Source organism: Myripristis murdjan, chromosome 11 (genome assembly GCF_902150065.1).
Source record: "Myripristis murdjan chromosome 11, fMyrMur1.1, whole genome shotgun sequence".
In the NCBI taxonomy this organism is placed as follows: Eukaryota; Metazoa; Chordata; class Actinopteri; order Holocentriformes; family Holocentridae; genus Myripristis; species Myripristis murdjan.
In genome coordinates, this window is record NC_043990.1 from 7,236,897 (window position 1) to 7,257,602 (window position 20,706).

The following is a 20,706-nucleotide window of genomic DNA, read 5'->3' on the forward strand; positions in this document are numbered from 1 at the left end:
ACTAGTGGAGGAGGAAGTCCAGAAATAGTTTGACTGCACATCTATAAAGCTTTCAAAGCATTTATTAGTTTTGTTAATGTTCAAGTTATCATCTATACATATAGTAGTGTACAAAGTCAAATCTGCTGAGTATCAAGTAAAAGTGAGTTCTTCTTACAAGGTGGAGGGTTAGGGTTAAGGTGAGGGTTAGGCTGAAAAAAAGAAGAGAGGCTAATTATTCCACTTATCACAGTTATAAATGCCACAATATATTTAGCCCTAGAAATTTTTTCCTCCTCCCTTACTCAGTTACTCTCAACTTTCTGTTTGGCTCTTATTATTTTCCCTTGCCCTTCTCTCTTACACGATAATGGTTGTCCTGCTGCTGCGGTTCTTGGCCTTACAGTCCTTAGTGCTGGTTGCTTATTTTTGTGAGTAAAGATTTTAGCTTTGTTCTACTCTTGTTCCAATCCAAGTAAGACCATGAATTCAAAGTATTGGGCCCAGTCTAGGGGTGCTGAGACACAGCATGGATAAGGCCCCATCTTCCTCAAGTCCCAAGTCCCAAGTCCTCAAGTCCCAAGTAGCCAGGAGGACAACTTCTCAAAGTTGTCCTTTTTGTTTATTTACAAAAATGAGAGTCTAATATACAAAATCAAACACTTGTAGCTTCAGGGTGAATCAAGGCCAATATAACAAACAAAACAATTGTACCTGTAAAGCAACAAACTCTAATTCTAACAAAGAAACCAAACAACAAACACATACCTCCCTACTAAACAAACACAGGAGAAAAAAGGTTTAACCAAAATGGCAGTTCACCCCTACTTCTCTATACATAGACCACTTTCACAACACTGGAGCAAAGAACAAAGAGATGGCTGGCAAGGAGAGCCTGCTGCTGCCCTGACTGTCTCCATCTTGGGCATTATATAGCTCTTCTCCTGAACGATCAGCCAATCCAGGGACTGGAGAGCCTCAGCCAATCCTGCGTCGCTCACAGCACACTTGCTAAAACAAAGATAGGGCAAAAGGACAGAGCACACACTCTGAACAAACTGAACGCAACAACAGCCGTAACAAAAGTTCAGAATGTAAATGCCAAAAAATGCCATGGGGAAATACTTTTGAGTTCCTCTCTTGTTTCTTCTTGTACACTGCGAATCCGATGCCAGCAATGAGGAGCACAGCAATAACAGCCACCACAGCAACGATGGGGATGGGCAGGTCACTGGGCTTCACTGTTGAGCCAAAATAAACAAGTGAATCAATAAGTCAGTTAAAGAAATCAGAGCCTGTATAAAGTCAGTTACAGCAGGAATCTGTGCATCCACCCATTACATCCATTCATCTAGTTATCAAATATTTCCAAATATTTATTAACACAGTCCTGTGTTCAATACAGCTGACCTTTATTACTTTGCCTCTGATGCTGAGGAACCTGTTGTGATATTCTGTCTTGTCTGGGTTATGTGTTTGTGTGCAATTCCTGTTTTATTTTGTAGGATTACCCTTGTGTATGTTGTGTAGTTATTTCCTTTTGGTTTCACGCTAGTTTTTCCCACACACCTGTGCTTTGTTGTAATTAGTCTTGCCCTATTTATTCCCTGTGGGTCCTTGTATCCTCTGCCAGATTGTCTTTGTATATTTCTGAGGGCATTAACTTTAGATAAAATGTTTTAAGATGTTTCTTCAGACGTTTGAAGGTCAAATTATGTGACCAGAATGAGATCTATGCACTGGTTTAACAGTGACTTCACTTGACTTAGTGTTTTCTTAAACTTGCAGTTCAGAACATAAACTATTATATAAGTTGATCTCAGTTTTGACGCAACAAAGACAATTTTATGTCACAAGTTTTTATGGCTAGCTTGTGGTTGGATTTTAGACTGATCTCTATGCATGAGAAAACAGAGACAGGGAGCTTGATAAATTCATGATTAAAACTTCACATAAAACAAAAAACCCAGAGACAAATCAATAAAAAACTCAACTGAACAGGACAAACAAAACAAACAAAAAAAACAAAAACAGAAACAGACCAGAAGATCAAAAACAAAACACATTCACTGCAAATCAGGTTGAACAAATAAACCAAACGTGTCTTTCCCACCTCCATCACGTTTGATCTCAGTCCTGCCCCAGTTGGTCTTGATCACTTTTGGGTCCAATTTGGTGACGATGTCCTCCTCGACACCAGAGAGCTGAAACACACAGCTGTACCTCCCCCAGTCTTCAGCTTTGACTGATGAAACGTCCAGGTCAACGCTCTTCTGGAAGTTTCCATCGTGGTTGTGGAGGATCTCTCCGTGGTCCACGTCCTCATAAAGGTCCTCTCCGTCTCTCGTCCAGAACATCATGATTTTGTTGGGGTAGAAACCTGAAGCGTGGCAGGTCACTGGAGAGGAGGGAGTCTTCTGGAGGAGAGACACCGAGGGAAGCTCTGGAGAGAGAGAGAGAGAGAGAGAGAGAGAGAGAGAGAGAGAGAGAGAGAGAGAGAATTGAAGTTGAAGTAGAGGAAAAGAGGAAAGGAGTTGGAGTTTTGGGGGAAGACAGAGGGGAAGACACAGAGGTAGAGTAATGGAGTCGGGACAAACAGAGACAGAAACCAGTAGAAACAAGCTGAATAAACAAGCTTGCATTAGTTTTATGTACAGTGGGTCTATAGAGTTTTGTTTATATTCACTGTAATGTTACTGTACATTAGCAGTACAAGGGGCATATGAACATAGTTGTGACCATCACACACATCAGGTCATGTGAGTCTACCTGTTCTCAGCAGAGTGCTCCTCCCATAGTCCACATATTTCTTCAGCCAATCAATGCAAATCTGGGTGAGGTAGTTCTTATACATTTCCAACTCAGCTCTTTTCTCTTCCCAATTCTGTTTGGTGATGACAGCCTGTGGTTTTGGAGCGATCCATGTCAGTGTCTTCAGGTCCAGCACTATAAAGTCTTCTCCATCATAACCTTGCTGATCAAATCCATTCACGTCTCCAGTCTCATCATCCCATTCACACCCGTACATTTTCTGAGCAATGTGAACACCTGAGAGAGAGACAGAGACAGAGTCTGCAGTAAACCAGAGTGAGATCCACACACACACACACACACACACACACACACATCTATCAGTGGTTGATATCACATGTTCACCACAGAGACACACTGACCCACACACATGCCATAATTGAAGATCTACACCTGCTGCTGTTATTGGCTGGATGGACGCCGCTCACAGCCAAACATAATGTGGACAGTGTGGACAGCTGAGAGAGAGACAGAGAGGCAGAGACTGCTGTCCAACACACAGACATCCTAACACAGTCACTATCCGCTCTTTACCACAGAGACACACTGACACACACACACACCAACACACACTTTATCTACACTGTTGAAGGCAGCAGCTTCATGTGAGCAGCAGAAACCAGCACACCATCCATCAATAATTCCATACAACCAACAGCTTTTACACATGCATATGTTGGCTTTTTCTTCTGTCTAGTGGAACAAACTAAGAGTAATTATCATCAAATTCATAATTCTGTTATATATTCATTCAGGGATTGACACACAGCAGTCAATACAGAGCTAATATTATCTAATCTTTGTTTCTACCATATATTTATTATGGTCTGCACACACTGCATCCAAGACCACCTGACTGTGTTTCATTCAAATCTGTGAGGGACTAAAACTTCAGTATCAAGCAGCTGGCAATGTGAGAATAAAGAAGTGTTGATGGAGTGTTGCATGGACTGTTTAAGCAGTCTATTTTAGCAGCATGAAGAGAAACATTAACAAACCTCCAGTTTGGTTGAAGCGCTGCTTTGCAGTCTCAATGTTTTTTATGTAGGCCTGCTGGGAGCGCAACAAGCTGCCAGTTTCCCTCTCCCAGTACTGAGGATCTTCAGCTGTCACGTTGACCATCCAGTCCTGTTTGGGTTGTGCTCTCTGTGTGTTGCTGTCGTAGTAAACAATCTGAGCACCGTCAACTAAACCAACAGCCACAAACTCTGGGAAGTTTGGGACTTGAGATGATGCTGTGTAGAAATACTTCATGGAATGAAGCACTGTAGGACAAATCAGATTTATGATTTTTTTTACGACAAACATTTGTAATCATGAAATATAACACCAATTTGAAGCATGTGTTTTTGTGCATAGATCAACCAATTGTGGACAACTTTCAATTATTTTGTAAAAGTGTTGTAGTTCCTCTATTTCATAGGTCAGCAATTAGCAGCCCCCGGGCCACATGTGGCCCGCAAGCAAAAACATCTGGCCCATGAGATTGTTTGAACTAGAGAATGAAAATAAAAAAAAAATAAATTATACTTTTTAAAAATCAGACTGACAGTCTCAAAAAAGCTCTTTATTTGGAAACTTCATTTTTCAGAAGAGAAACATTTCAATCGATCTAAATTCTTATTTGTTATATCTGGATACGAGGGTGAATAAGCGCATCAGCGAGGTGCAGCGTGGACGCTTAACATACAAAAACAAATGACGTCAGCGGACAGCGCCTGGTGCTGATATTCCAATAGTCTCTAAAACACAAGTTGTCACTCAAACAACGGACATAGGCGTCATATTATTGACGCCAGTACGTCTGTTCTGTCATTTCACGTGCGCCTATTATTTTCATCCTCCCCTATTAATTCAATAAATTAGCGATTGTTTTGTTTGTGGCCCACCATGTAATGGCTTGGAAAAAATATGGCCCGAGGCCAAACTTAATTGCCGACCCCTTCTCTGTACAGAAACTACAGAGGGAGTTTGGGTGGCCTCACCTGCTTTGTCAGTCAGCAGGAGGAAGGTGCTTCTCACCACAGCCTCCTCACTGCTCCCTCTCAGCAACAGTTCATCTTTTGGCAGTAGTTTGCCTCTCAGCCAGGTCTTCAGCAGCAATCAACATCAGCTGCCCTGCCTACACCTTTGAGGGTGTCCCCTCAGTTGGACTGAGCCCTATCAGCTCCACCAGCTATGGGAATATCAGTGAAAAGGACATCATCTGCATTCCAGCCGGTGGCTTCTGTCAGACACAGCCAGCAGCCACACCATAATATTCATCAACCCTCCCCAGCTCCACAATCACTGAGCCAACAGGCAGAACCATGGAAAGCAGCACAAGCTCCTGCTGTTCCTCCCAAACATGTAGCTCAAGAAACACTTCCTGTGCCACCGACCCAAACAGCTCCACTCCATGGGGGTTCTCAAGCTCCCCTGAGCACTACAAATATCATCTGCTGCAGAAAGGCTGGCTCAATGCTATCTGTATGATCCATACTTGTACAGACACAGGGGCCAACCTCCTAAAGATGTGGATTTATTGTCGTCCCTGTGGATTTGCAAATCTTCTGTTGTGCATCAGAGAAGGCTAATGGGGCGGTGGCCTACTTGAAGGCCTAAACAACAGCTATCATGCCTTGTCTGGAGCTTAGTGCAGCTCTGTCAGGGGCACAGCTGTGCCAGACACTGCAGAGGGAACTGACCATACCACATAGCCAAACCACTCCACCACTGATGTGGCTGAACTCAACCTCATGTGGTTAGACCTTTGTGGGCACGTGTTGCGGAAACACATGAGCTCACAGAGAGGGATATGTGAACTCAACTATTTATCTAACCGATGACATCACATGAGACAAACATCTGGCTGAACTTTATCAATCTGGTGGCTGGTGTGACAGCCAGAGCTGAGAAAGAGCCCTTTCTGTGGAGTAGTCTCAGTCTTCACCGACCCTTCACTACCAGACCCCAGTCAGCTCGGTACTTAGGTAAATCTCACTACAGCAACCATGCAGGCTCTGCACAGTACAGCTAACAATTCACCTGCCTCAGCTCAGACAGACATAAAACTGGCACTTATCCAGAGTGCAACAGGACCACTTATCCAAGGACAGTAAACTGTTGCAAGCATATAAGCCTGTGTCCTATTCCAGCATGATTTGTGCATTGTCCCATGAGTATGACCACACCACAGGCCTCATCAGAGTGGGGGACAGGTTGTGATGTGCTGAAGACTGAAGCCATGATTACCTCCACCCAGTGGTTTTTTATTGGGTGATCTGAGGCAGACAAGCTGTACAGCAACATTAAAGTGCGTGGAATGTCAGTGTTGGTGGGGAGCACCTACCATCCCCAAAAATGGCAGACCTTCCACCCATTTGCCTTTTCCTGCATCGAACCCCCTTCTATTCAACAGGCATGGGCTGTTTTGGATCCTTCTCTACTCGTGTTGGTCACCAGCAAGAAAAGAAGTGGGGAATCATATTTAAGTGCTTGACTGTGTACACCTGGATTTACTCCAGTTTAGAAAGTGACTCCTTTGTACTTGCTCTGCAGAGCTTCATTGCACGTAGGGGAAGCCCACTGAACTTGTTTCAGACTGTGGGACTAATTTCAAAAGTGGTGAAAGGGACCTCACCAAGGCACGAAGTGCTTTGGAGCAAGAGCTGCAGGGCCTACTGAGGGATTACAGCATAGCTCTCTGCTTCAGTCCCTTACAGGCACCTGACTTTGGTGGGGCCATGGAGAGGCAGACCCGCTCTGTGAAGTCAGCTCTCCAGGTACTGCTGAAGAGTCATGTTGTGTCCGAGGAGGCTCTTCTGACTGTGCTGACAGCGCTTGAGTCAAAACCCGTCGGATATGTATTCTTTAACATGGTGGACCCATTACACCATTACACCATCACACCCAACCCCCTGCTCATGGTCCCACTTTATTAAGGATTATTTGCCTTTACCTCACCTTAGTGACTGTCGGGCAAGTCACAATGGTGGCTGATCCACAGCTGCCACATACTTTATCACCCACTGGAACCACTGAACATGTCACCACTGCTACAGATGGCAAAGTCAGGTCTGCTGATATGAGGGTGAAGAGCAAAATGTACACCCGTCCAGTACCTAAACTGGTTGAACTGCCAGATATACCGTCTGAATCCTAAATAGACTCCCTGTGTGAATCCTTACTATTTGTAGATTTGTTGCACAAATTTAGGGAAACCCATATTCAAGATTCACCCACAGATTTAGAATAAGGGGCCTTCTCAGCAGCCAGTCAACATTCGGAGCTGGCAGGTGTGAGTGGGCAGCCTCATATGCGCATATGCTCACAGACATATCAATCCCATATGGACATCTGTCTATAAATTAAGGTACATTCTCACATCACCTTGTTTCTTATGATCTTATTATTTCTACTAGTTAATTATAATATTTGGAGATAAGTATGTGAGAATCTTTTACTTAATGCCATTTCATTTACTCTTTGTCTTATTTTACAGTAATTCATCTTGATAGTATATCATGTTTATTACTTGATTGGACTTGCACTGTTCATTTATTTATTTACGTTTTTCTTCCCTTAGAAACTGTACACACTCCTTCGAAAATCCTTTGACTAATCTCTGAAGTGCTATCATTTCTCTCCGTTTGACCAGGCAGGCTGCTGCTAACAAATATAGATCCTTGCCCAGTGCATTCCGGGGTTCCCCCACACACACATGACTGGTAAAGTAAAATATTACAGTAAGTTCAATGATGTGACTCAAGAGTGTGACAGTCTACAAATTTATTTTATTTGCTGCATTTCTGTCCCATGTTTCGTCTTATTTATTTTATTTCTTGCTTTTATTTGCTGATCTTACCTGGAGATGCAACATGACAGAAAAGGAGCAATAAAATTAACCCCTTCATCTTGTTCTGTTTAAGAAATAAAATTCAGAATATTTAATAAATCGTCTGACTGATCAAACTTTCCCTCCGGTCTGTGTTTATGTCTTGCTCAGAGGAAGCAGTCACAAATGGGCTGTACAAGAACCTGATTCTGGCCAATAGAAATTCAGAAAAGGCTGATGTTATTGGTTACTAGGCTGAGTTGAACAATTTAAGTTGTTCTATAAAAAAATAAACTGTTAGAAAGAGAGACTGCAGCTCTATTTGACTCACAGACAGCTACTAAAACCAGTGGGATGATAGAAGAAGTGACTTATAATCCCAAGAATGATCATAAACAAAATCAATGTACTGTGACTGATTAGTTATTAGTTGTTCATTCCAGGTTTGATCCATTTCAAAGGTGAAATATTTGACTGCTCCTTTGATTTAGTTGAAACTGGGAGCTGAGATCATTCATCAAAAATCTGCTGATGTCACATTTCTCAGTTTGTGTTGACAGTGTTCATGAATATTCAGAGCCTGCCTCATCAGTCCTGCTGTGGACCGGCCTGGCTTTCACTTTGAGCGCCTCACCATCAACACACACTGCGTATCTGTTACAGAATCAGTAAGGCCTTCAGCTCCGGACCACAGGCTCTGATTTCTAACAATAAAAAAACAATCTTCTTCAGTGAATATAGACTTTTAATAACTCAACTTTAACCACCAATCAAAGTTTCCTGGTGTCAGATAAATGAAAAGTAACAGTAGAAAATCTTCCATGTTTCCAGTCCATTTGGGCAAGTGCTTGTTAGCAGAACAGTCTCTCCTTTCTGATATAAAAATGGGCAGAATTGTTTAAGTCTGTTTAACAGGTTTTCCAAAATTGGGGTGTTATTTTGGGCCACGACTCAAACTGCAGCAGCTCCTGTCACAGGGAGAAGGAGCACACAGTATTAATCTAATAGGAATGTGATAATAATCTGATTAATCTCTGTAGGGAAATTCTCTTTTCACTTCCTGCATCCACAGGAAGGTCAGAGGTCAGGCTCAGCTAAGCAACCATGGATGTAACATCACAGAGGAAGCAGCAGTGTCACAGCGCCACCTCTGGACAGATGATGTATTGGTCCATCTCTAACAGTCTTCAGTGTGTGACTGATGGCTCAGGGTGTGACATGATGCAGAGCGGTGGTTCTTAACCTTTTTGGGGTCAAGGATCCCCAAACTGATACACATCAAGGCATGGACCCGTATTTGATGAGGTGTAGTCTCAGGGATCCCCATCTGATAAGATTTCGTGATTCCATTACCTGTCCATACTGTAGATTAGATTAACAGTGAAGAGTGTGAAACCTATCAACAAAATAGTCACTCTTACATTCTCCCACCTGAGCTGTCTTCTAGTTAATGAAATTATAGTGAAATAATGATATTTTCACATTTTTTTAGGGAATCTCCATCAAAGACACTAGATTAACACATCAGATATCATTAAATACTGGGTATGCTGTAAAAGGCTCACTTAATTAAATATTATTCAAACAGTGTGCAACAATCACATTGGCAGCATTACTCATAGATGGTGTGATCCAGTCCAATAATGGGCAGCCCTGTTGTTGTGGGTCATCTTCCTTGATGTCATCACTGTGGGAGTTTGACAAAGAAGTAGGCACATCCCGATTTGATGACCCCTCATACTGTTCATACATTTGCACACCTGTACTATTCTATGTAAATATAAACGGTTTAAAATGCATATGTAAACATGTCTCATGTCTTTAACTATTCCACATGACAGTTCTTATCAAATACCTTGAAAGACTAGACCTAATCCTTGTAGGACATTTTGGGTGCAGAGGGATTGAATAACTTTTCCACAGTTAATTGGTTTAAAGAGTTTATCAGGTTTTCCCCGTAGCATTGTTATATAAATAAATAAATAAAAAAATCACAGGTTTGTGGACTAGTTGCAGTTACAGGGTATGAGTGCATGCTGTGATAATGATTATCTTTGTCTCTCACAAAAGATTCAGAGTCCTTGCAGCACTTGGAAAAAAACAACAACAACAAAAAAAATTACATTTTTAAAAATGAGCTCTCTCAGTGTTGTATACTTCTTAGCCAGATTCACTGAGCCACTGTGTGTGTGACATTATCACCATGACTCCTCTCGCTGAGGCCTACCCACCATGAAAAATGAGTGATTCTTTTGCAGAAAAGCACAGAAATGGTCGCTCATGACAGGAAACAGCGTGAGCAGCATGGGTGGCTAAGAAGGAAAACCAAAGAATAGCGAAAAACCAGGGAGATTAACTCTCTGCAGTTCAGTGACAATAAACTAGAAATAATCTTATTCAGCTCATCTATTTCCACAGATTCCCATTAGACTGATCTGTGTTGTATGTCACCAGTGTTATGCCAGATTTTATATCTGATACAAACATCCTCTACCTCAGTCAGGTTACTGTCAAAAAATGAAAAGGTAACCAGATACATTTAATATTAATGTATCCACTATAAACTACTATATATGTATTTTATATATGTATTTTACTATAAAATATAAACTTTTCAAAATATACAAAAATAATGTTGTCAGAGAGACAGAAATCTGTGACTAATGTTCTGCAGAAAACATTTAAGTCACAGTCTGAAAACTCAAATCCTCCACTGAAGGTGTGTAAATCTTCTATGATATTCACATTTTTATTCCACTAATCTGTCTCTGTGTGGGGATTGCCTCCCTGCGCCAGTCGGCGGGGAGGCAAAAAACCTCACAATCAGCACAAACGGTGTCAATCTCATCTTCATTAGTTTTGGATGAAGATTCATTTTACAGCTACAAAGTGAACATGAAGTGACTTCATCAGTGAATTGACATAATTAAAAAAACAAGCTTTTAGTCTCATCAGTATTTCTTTCTTCTACCAGTATACGACTCACTGTGTGCACGGTGGTCTGTTTAGCCATCAGGCTTCTGGATTCAGTTTCTGAATTTCAGTTTCGGAGCTGTTCTGAGCTGTAAAGTCAGAAACACAGTTAGTTTAGTTCAACTACATCAGGCTGTCACTGATTTTTATAAACTACTAGTGGAGAAGGAAGTCCAGAAATAGTTTGACTGCACATCTATAAAGCTTTCAAAGCATTTATTAGTTTTGTTAATGTTCAAGTTATCATCTATACATATAGTAGTGTGCAAAGTCAAATCTGCTGAGTATCAAGTAAAAGTGAGTTCTACTTCCAGAATTTCCCTGGTTGGGATCAATAAATTATATCTATCTATCTATTTATCTATCTATCTATCTTACAAGGTGGAGGGTTAGGGTTAAGGTTAGGGTTAGGCTGAAAAAAAAAGAAGAGAGGCTAATTATTCCACCTGTCACAGTTATAAATGCCACAATATATTTAGCCCTACAAAGTTTTTCCTCCTCTCTTACTCAGTTACTGTCAACTTTCTGTTTGGCTCTTATTATTTTAAGATAAGATAAGATAAGATATTCCTTTATTAGTCCCACGGTGGGGAAATTTCACGCATCACAGCAGCAAAGTGGATAGCAAGATACGAAGCACAACTTACACAATAAACAGTATATACAGATAACAGTACCACAGAGCAATATAAACACTGTAAACAAGGAATGTAGAAAAATACTATGTGAACAATTTATACAACAGAAGAAAATAACCCAAAACCTGGGGGACAACACACTCCGCCGGAGGTTCAGGGTTAGTGAGAACCCATGAGACCAAGTGGCAGAACCTGACTCCCGGACCTGGGTCTCAGGAACTGTCACACTTGATCCAGCCTTATGGGATCACCCTTTCCCTCCCGTCTTTACGTGTGTGCAGTAGTGCAGTGTGTGTGTGTGTGTGTGTATGTGTGTACGTGGTAGGGGAGGTGTGTGTGTGTGTGTGTGTGTGTGTGTGTGTGTGGGGGGGGGGGGGGGGGGGGGGGGGTAGTTAAGGTGCTGTGAATGTGCATTCTAGTGCAGTCAGTGCAGTCCTGGAGAGTGTGTGGTCTACTGGGAGCACTGGTTGTTATAGAGTCTGACGGCTGCAGGAAGGGAGGACCTGCGATAGCGTTCCTTCACACACTTTGGGTGAAGCAGTCTGTCACTGAAGGAGCTCTCCAGTGTAGTTAAAGTGTCCTGCAGGGGGTGGGAGTCGCTCACAATCATGGATGACAGCTTAGCCATCATCGTCCTCTCACCTACCACCTCCACTGAGTCGAGGGGGCATCCCAGGACACTTCTCTCTTACATGAACACGATAATGGTTGTCCTGCTGCTGCGGCTCTTGGCCTTACAGTCCTTAGTGCTGGTTGCTTATTTTTGTGAGTAAAGATTTTAGCTTTGTTATACTCTTGCTCCAATCCAGTTAAGACCATGAATTCAAAGGGTTATGCCCAGTCTAGGGGTGCTGAGACACAACATGGATAAGGCCCCATCTTCCTCAAGTCCCAAGTCCCAAGTCCTCAAGTCCCAAGTAGCCAGGAGGACAACTTCTCAAAGTTGTCCTTTTTGTTTATTTATAAAAATGAAAGACTAATATACAAAATAAAACACTTGTAGCTTCAGGGTGAACCAAAGCCAATATAACAAACAAAACAATTCTACCTGTAAAGCAACAAACTCTAATTCTAACAAAGAAACCAAACAACAAACACATACCTCCCTACTAAACAAACACAGGAGAAAAAAGGTTTAACCAAAATGGCAGTTCACCCCTACTTCTCTATACATAGACCACTTTCACAACACTGGAGCAAAGAACAAAGAGATGGCTGGCAAGGAGAGCCTGCTGCTGCCCTGACTGTCTCCATCTTGGGCATTATATAGCTCTTCTCCTGAACGATCAGCCAATCCAGGGACTGGAGAGCCTCAGCCAATCCTGCGTCGCTCACAGCACGCTTGCTAAAACAAAGATAGGGCAAAAGGACAGAGCACACACTCTGAACAAACTGAACACGACAACAGTTGTAACAAAAGTATGGAATGTAAATGCCAAAAAATGACATGGGGAAATACTTTTGAGTTCCTCACCTGGTTTCTTCTTGTACACTGCGAATCCGATGCCAGCAATGAGGAGCACAGCAATAACAGCCACCACAGCAACGATGGGGATGGTCAGGTCACTGGGCTTCACTGTTGAGCCAAAATAAACAAGTAAATCAATGAGTCAGTTAAAGAAATCAGAGCCTGTATAAAGTCAGTTAGAGCAGGAATCTGTGCATCCATTACATCCATTTATCTAGTTATCAAATATTTCCAAATATTTATAAACACAGTCCTGTGGTCAATACAGCTGACCTTTATTACTTTGCCTCTGATGCTGAAGAATCTGTTGGACGTTTTCAAGTTTAGCGCTACATTATAAGACTTTTTCACTGCTTCCTGGAACTTAAGACCATTTTAATGATCAACATAAAGAATCAATACCAGACAAAACCAGTCTGCTTCCATATGAACATTGCTAAAGAAAGGTCTGAAACTACACATGAGAAGCACAGGAACAACAGTAAATTAATTAAGTTTTATTGTCTGTAAACATCCTGTTATTGCCTGATGAAAAAAAATACGTAAGACATTTTAATATTTTTGAGGGCCTTAAATTTACACAAAATATTTTAAGATTTTTTTCAGATGTTTTAAGGTCAAATTATGTGATCAATGAACCGGAATGAGATGTATGCACTGATTTAACAGTGACCCCAGCTGACTTGGTGTTTTCTTAAACTTGCAGTTCAGAACATAAACTATTATGTAAGTCATCTCAGGTTTGACACAACGAAGGCAATTTTATGTCACAAGTTTTTATGATCGAGGGCAGGCTAGCTTGTGGTTGGATTTTAGACTGATCTCAATGCATGAGAAAACAGAGACAGGGAGCTAGATAAATTAATAATTAAAACATAAAATAAAATACCAAGATAAATAAAATAAAAACCCCAAATGAACAGGACAAACAAAAACACCACAACAAAAACAGAAACAGACCAGAAGAGCAAAAGCAAAACACATTCACTGCAAATCAGGTTGAACAAATAACCTAAATGTGTCTTTCCCACCTCCATCACGTTCGATCTCAGTCTTACCCCAGTTGGTCTTGATCACTTTTGGGTCCAGTTTGGTGACGATGTCCTCCTCGACACCAGAGAGCTGAAACACACAGCTGTACCTCCACCAGTCTTCAGCTTTGACTGATGAAACGTTCAGGTCAACGCTCTTCTGGAAGGTTCCATTGTGGTTGTGGAGGATCTCTCCGTGGTCCACGTCCTCATGAAGCACCTCTCCGTCTCTCGTCCAGAACAACATGATTTTGTTGGGGTAGAAACCTGAAGCATGGCAGGTCACTGGAGAGGAGGGAGTCTTCTGGAGGAGAGACACCGAGGGAAGCTCTGGAGAGAGAGAGAGAGAGAGAGAGAGAGAGAGAGAGAGAGAGAGAGAGAGAGAGAGAGAGAGAGAGAGGGAGAGGGAAAGAGAGGGAGAGAGGGAAAAGGCAACAAATAAAGGAAGAGAGAAAAATGACAGAAAGGAAGAGCAAGAGTTAAAAAGGGAGGAGAAAGGGGAAAATAAACAGGAGAGACAAAGAGAGAAGCAGGCAGGAGGAAGAGAGGTAAAGAAACAAAGAAAGAGAGAGAAATAGTTGAGAAACGTGTGTAACCTAAAAAAACAGTTTTATGTACAGTGCATCTCTATATGTTGTTTCATATCCACTGTAATGATACTGCATATTAAAAACAGAAGAGGCATATGAACATAGTTGTGACCATCACACACATCAGGTCAGGTGAGTCTACCTGTTCTCAGCAGAGTGCTCCTCCCATAGTCCAAATACTTCTTCAGCCAATCAATGCACCCCTGGGTGAGGTAGTTCTTCCAGCCCTCATTTCCACCTGTCTCTCTGTCCCACCTGTGTTTGGAGATGACAGCCTGTGGTGTTGGAGCGATCCATGTCTTTGTATTCAGGTCAAAAGCTATAAAGTCTTCTCCATCATAACCATACTGACTAAAACCACCAGTGTGTCCGGTCTCATTGTCCCATTCACAGCCGTACATCCACTGGATAATGCGAACACCTGAGAGAGAGACAGAGACAGAGTCTGCAGTAAACCAGAGTGAGATCCACACACACACATAATAAATCTAGATGTTTTTTTGGCCATGTTGCTCAACCGTAGGTGTGTATGTGTGTGTGTGTGTGTGTGTGACAGAGAGTAATATAAGTTTTGTGACAAAATCTGTGTGTGCTTGTGTGTGTGTGTGTGTGTCAAAAAAGAATGTGTGTGTGTGTGTGTGTGTGTGTGTGTGTGTGTGTGTCATAGAGTTAAATAAAAACTGTGTGACAAAATGTGTGTGTGTGTGTGTGTGTGTGTGTGAGAGAGAGAGTGAAAAAAGAATGTATGTGAGTGTGTGTGTGTGTGTGTGTGTGTGTGTGTGTGTGAAAACAGAATGCGTGAGTATGTGTGTATGAGAAAGAAATTGTGATGACAGTGTGTGTGTGTGTATGTGTGTGAGTGAGTGTGTGTGTGTGTGTGTGTGTGTGTGTGTGTGTGTGTGTGTGTGTGACAGAGAGAGATAAAAATCTGACAAAATGTGTGTATCTGTGTGTGTGGACAAAATGTGTGTGTGTGTGTGTGTGAGAGAGAGAGATAAAGATAAAAACTATGAGGCAAAATATGTGTGTGAGTACATGCGTGCGTGTGTGAAAACAGAATCTGTGTGTGTGAGTGTGAGCGAGAGAGAGAAAGAAATTGTGATGATGCTGTGTGTGTGTGTGTGTGTGTGTGTGTGTGTGTGTGTGTGTGTGAAAAATGTGTGTGTGTGATAGAGAGCGAGAAATAAAGAGGTGTGTGTAACAGAAAGGGAGAGTGTGTGTGTTTCTCTGTATATTTGTCTGAGAGGATTGATTGTGTGTGTGTGTGTGTGTGTGTGTGTGTGTCTGTGTGTGTGTGTGTGTGTGTGAGAAAGAGAGAGATAAAAATTGTCTGACAAAATGTGTGTGTATGTATGTGTGTTTGTGTGTGAAAACAGAATGTGTGTGAGTGTGTGTGTATGAGAGAGAGAGAGAGAGAGAGAGAGAGAGAGAGAGAGAGAGAGAGAGAGAGAGAGAGAAACTGATGATGGTGGGTGTGTGTGTGTGTGTGTGTGTGTGTGTGTGTGTGTGTGTGTGTGTGTGGGTGGGTGGGTGTGTGTGTAAAAAAAGAATGTGTGTGTATGTGAGAAAGAGAGCAAGAAAGAGAGATGTATGTTTCTATGTAAATTTGTCTGAAGCGCGCGTGTGTGTGAGTGTGTGTGTGTGTGTGAAGCTACATTTCTGTAACTTTACAACAATTTGTTTTTAAAAAACATTTTATCAGCAGAAAGAGAAACGAAAACAAACCTCCAGTTTGGTTGAAGCGTTCCTTCAAGATGTCAATGCCGACTTTGAAGATCTGCTGGGTGCCCTGAGCTATCTGAGTTTGTCTGTCCCAGTAACCAGCTTCATCAGCTGTGGCATTCTCCATCCAGTCCTGTTTGGGCACCACTCTCTGTGTGTTGCTGTCATAGTAATTTGTTTGAACATCATCAACCAAACCAACAAAAACAAACTCTGGGAAGTTTGGGACTTGAGACGAAGCCGTGAAGAAATTCCTCAGGGAATGACGCACTGTGGGACAAACACAGAACAACTGTCACTCACATTTATCAATTTATCAACCAGAAACATTTGTCATCATAAAACACAAACAACTGCCTGAACAACAGAAAATCATTTCTGTTCCACAACTACAGGCAAAAAACATGAAAACTTATACTGATATTCATGTTAAAGAAAAACAACAACAATAATGACAGATTTTTTTTCCATAGATCAACAGATTGTGGACAATTTTCAATAATTTTGTCATTTTTAACACACTCAGATTTATATGTGACATACATGAATGGTTATTTTATCCCAATGCAAAAAAGTGTATTACGTTTTCAGAGTAGCCTATTTTTCTCCCTGGAATTTATGGCCTATATGGTCTTAAATAAGTATAATAAAATAATAACACTTTTTTTTATCCTCAATATTTCAAGATAAAGTGAAACTCTTCAAATGCAGTGTGCTCTTCACTAATTAGTAAGTAGTAGTAGTAGTAGTAGTAGTAATTTGCATCTAAATAAAACAAAAACAAAAACAAAAAAAAACAATCATCAGTTCAAACTCTTTGTTAGCCTAAAATCTGAACCACATCAGAGTATTTGTAAAATATATAATCACATTTCATTGGCAATAAATCTAACATATGGAAGTGGCTTTTTTGTTTACAATTATATCATATAAAAAGTTATATTAAAAGAATTATGTTGCTGTTATATTCCTGCATTGTTGATATCAAAAAACTTGAAAAATGTACTTCAGTGAAATGAAATACAGCTCCTAAAAGTTAATGAAAAGAGAAAATGAGAATTTTGTTTCATGTGATCTTTTGTTTTCAACTCATTTTTTTTTTTTTAATAAAATGAACTTCTCTTTGTTGCTCATTGTGTATGTCAATTTACAGTTTGTCAAGTTTATGTTGCTTATAGACAAAATATATACTTTTTCCTCTGCAAAGGAGGATGTGATTTAAAATGTAGAAAAGTGTAATATGTAAGTACAAAAGTTGAATCAGTAAAAACTTAAATTGGTAAAAATACTATCAGGAGTTCTATCAGGAGTTCAGTTCACAAATCAGGAGTTAAATAAAACAAACAAACAAAAAAAACCATACATTTTATGGAAACAGAAAACTGTCACAGGACACAGCTGAGCACAAAAAGAAAAGAAAAGAAAGAAAACCTAAAGATGAGAACAAGTTTGAGCAGATCAGCGTCCTATCAGTCAGTGTGAGCGCAGAGGAGGCGTTTGGCTTCAGCTGCAACATGAACACAGCGCCCTCACATGGCGCTCACTGGTACTGTTAAAAACTCAGGCTGTGCTGGTTCACGCACGCACGCACGCACACACACACACAGTCTGGAAACGTAAAATATTACGGTAAGCTCAGTCACACGAACCGAAAGCATAACGATCTATTAATTAAAGAATACACAGGCTATAGCTAATCTTATTTATTTGTTTGTTTGTTTGTTTGTTTAGTAGGCTATTGCATGTTTTCTTAGTTTACTTTACCTGCTGCTGCCGCTTTTCTGTCTTGTATGTTTTGTCTTATTTTATATAGAGCCTAAAATTCACACCCACTCCACCCTGGATCCAACAACTATCTGGAATATTAAAATGTTTTTAATCTACTACTTATTCGCGGTTAGGCCGACACAGGTCTTATCAAAGTCAGATGTGAAGATCTACTAAAGCAACTTAATGTGAAATTAGAGGAGAGATTTAAAATGTGATCTTACCCGGAGATGCAGCATGACAGAAGGAGAGCAACAAAATAAACTCCTTCATCTTGATTTGATGAAGAAATAAATCTCCCAATAATCAATAAGTCTGAACAGTGAAACCTTCCTCTCAGCCCCGCTGGCCGCTCGTGTCTCGACCAGAGGACGCAGTCTGTCGAGAGGGACCCAACTGCAGTCAAGATGGCGGACATGGGCGCCGCCATACATCCAATCCATACCGGAAGTCCATACCGGAAGTTTCTTCTTCTTCGCGCGCCATACATCCAATCCATACCGTTTTGTTTTTTCTTTGTCCTTTTGATGTTTTTTTCTCTCTTTATTTGTGTTGATGTTTCGTCTCCTTTTCGCTAACCCCATTGTATATTGTATATTGTACGTTGTAAATAAAATAATAATAATTAAAAAATCCATACCGGAAGTCCATACCGGAAGTTTCTTCTTCGTGTATGGTGTAGAGGAGAGAGAACCGCTGTCGTTTTTCGCGACAGCGTCATCTTCAAGGTTGGATTTGGTGTTGTGCACTAAAGTGAAATAGTAACAATATTAACAACAATTTCAGCTCGACATGCCCGTTTTGCGGAGATGGTGGTGTCTGTTGCTTTTGGAAAACAACACCTTGAGCAGGTAGAAATAAGTATTCAGTAGATGAGATGGCCTAATGAACATTGGTAGCCATTTTTATTTTTCCACTGTTTGATGTTTTTTTCATTCATGTATTATGTACACGCGAGTGCTGATCTCGGGCCCTTCTTTATTTCAAACTAACTCTATTTTCTCATTTGTTATTCTGTTATTGCTATTGACTGATTGTGTCAGTGCTTTATTGTCTGTTGCACTCCAAGCATGTTTTGGGTTTACTGGATCTTTAGGAGGCACTGTAAAGTCATTTGATACTTGTTTGACTTGAATAAACTATACTGGACTGAAGTAGAAGAAGCTCAACTTCCTTGTACTTGTAAGATATTATGTCATTATAGTCATGGAAAAGTCTTTGCCCACTGGACCAAGGAATGCCAGGAGCTCCTTGAGGGAAATCATATTCCAGTCTTCAGGCAGAAGAGGAAGGCTGTGCAAGACACTGAGGTTAGTTATCAAGATGGATGATATATAACTGAAATTTTATTGATTTTAGTGTTATTGAAAACAGTTTAACACAAGATTGTCTCTGTTGGAGTCCTTCAAAATGCACAAGGTTTTCTGGATTACCATTGTCATGACCCTGCAAATTGACTTTTCCAGAAAACCAGGGCAGAGAGGGCCTCTGATGACAACAGACAGTGCATGGCTGACCCAGAGAGATTCTGTGAGGATGATTGAGGAGCTCACAGGCATAGGAGAAAAAATAAAGAGAGGGGAGATAAGACTGCTGGACTTTGTCTTCGATGTGATGCTCCCAGAGGGAGCATCACTTACTTGGGAAATGGAAGGAAATTATTGGATGTTCAATTTTATTCCTCTGGAAAGCATAAAAACAAAAGACTGCACCCTTTACAGCATCACAAGGTAAGATTGGATCATGTATCTATTTTTCAGCTTTTGATCAAACGCCTTCAAGAAGAAGGGTTGACAAGGCTGAAGGCAGAGAGCATGATGGCCAGTGGGAGCCTGGCGACCCCCATTCATTGTCTTTTCATTGTTGTATGTTCATTTATTTGTGTGTCTGTTCTGTTTTTTGCTTGCTTTGGTTTTTGAGTAAGCATTTAAGTGAATAAAGATGTTTACAAAAAAGAGAACTCCAAGTCAAGTTATTATTGCCAGTATGATAGTGTAATATTGTGTTTTATTGGATTCCAGAAATAAAATAGCATTAAGAGAAGACTGACAATAGGAAAATGTAATTGTTGCATTCATTTAATAGCTAAACCTGATCATGAACACATTTGTAGACCCAGGAAATACCTGTTCTGTTGCAGTAACAAATGTCTGGGGGCATTGTGTTGCCCATGATGCCCCCGCTCATCCCTGAAGATCCCTGGTGGGTGAAAATATGACCAGTAGGACTGAAGTCATTTTGCTAAGCTGCTCTTCTCTGCCTTTGAACAAACAATGTGTGGGGAGCTGTGTCTGCAGTGTTTGAATGATATTTGCTCCAGAGGCAGATCAATACACCAGGAATCTACAACAACTTTCCTTCCTCCCCAGCAGTCTGCAGCATAAAAGACTGCACAGACTGATGAAACATCTGCAGCATCTTAGTACACATGTCAAGAGATCTGAGCTTCCTTAAAGAGGTGGCTCAGACAGCACAGTTCCCCAACCTGACAAACTGGCCTTCCTGTCAGGTAATCTGTGATCCAGGAGATAAAGGAAGGACCATATGATCAATGCATAATGTCTGGGCAGTACCACCAATGATTTACAGTGGCTTTTATTTTTATTTTATTTTTTTTATTAAAATTAATATTAATGTCAAAGTAAGTATGACATTTGTTGTGACTGTGCATGTTGCAACTGCTGCCTAATCTGAAAGTCTTCAGTTAATTTGGTTGTGTAAATTCTCATTTTATTAATCCTCAGTTTATTTAATATGAGAATTCAGTCTATTCAATATTAGCTATTATTCAGTCCTACTGAGAGAGTGTGTGTGTGTGTGTGTGTGTGTGAGGGTGGACCCCCCTACCACCACCACCACACAAACATAATATTCACATTTGTATTTATAACGTTGTTATTAAAGTTATATT

At 40.9% G+C, this 20,706-nt stretch overlaps 2 protein-coding genes across 3 annotated transcripts; both read right to left on the reverse strand.

The window, feature by feature from the left end:
* Positions 1–957: 957 nt before the first annotated feature.
* Positions 958–7,685, reverse strand: LOC115367980 (class I histocompatibility antigen, F10 alpha chain-like). Its single transcript, XM_030063921.1, has 6 exons — positions 7,637–7,685; positions 3,789–4,055; positions 2,749–3,027; positions 2,093–2,422; positions 1,105–1,220; positions 958–990 (listed from the first exon to the last, which is right to left on the reverse strand). Exons 1-6 carry the CDS (start codon positions 7,683–7,685, stop codon positions 958–960), a joined length of 1,074 nt encoding a protein of 357 aa, XP_029919781.1.
* A 4,127-nt stretch (positions 7,686–11,812) lies between these two features.
* LOC115368103 (class I histocompatibility antigen, F10 alpha chain-like) lies at positions 11,813–18,259 on the reverse strand. Of its 2 annotated transcripts, none has more exons than XM_030064096.1 (6): positions 18,020–18,259; positions 16,032–16,298; positions 14,449–14,727; positions 13,744–14,046; positions 12,692–12,793; positions 11,813–12,562 (listed from the first exon to the last, which is right to left on the reverse strand). In XM_030064096.1, exons 1-6 carry the CDS (start codon positions 18,066–18,068, stop codon positions 12,549–12,551), a joined length of 1,014 nt encoding a protein of 337 aa, XP_029919956.1. In that variant the 5' UTR covers positions 18,069–18,259; the 3' UTR covers positions 11,813–12,548. The 2 variants fall into 2 exon arrangements, with proteins under 2 accessions (XP_029919956.1, XP_029919955.1); XM_030064095.1 differs by having other exon boundaries at positions 13,717–14,046.
* Between the last annotated feature and the right edge of the window lie 2,447 nt (positions 18,260–20,706).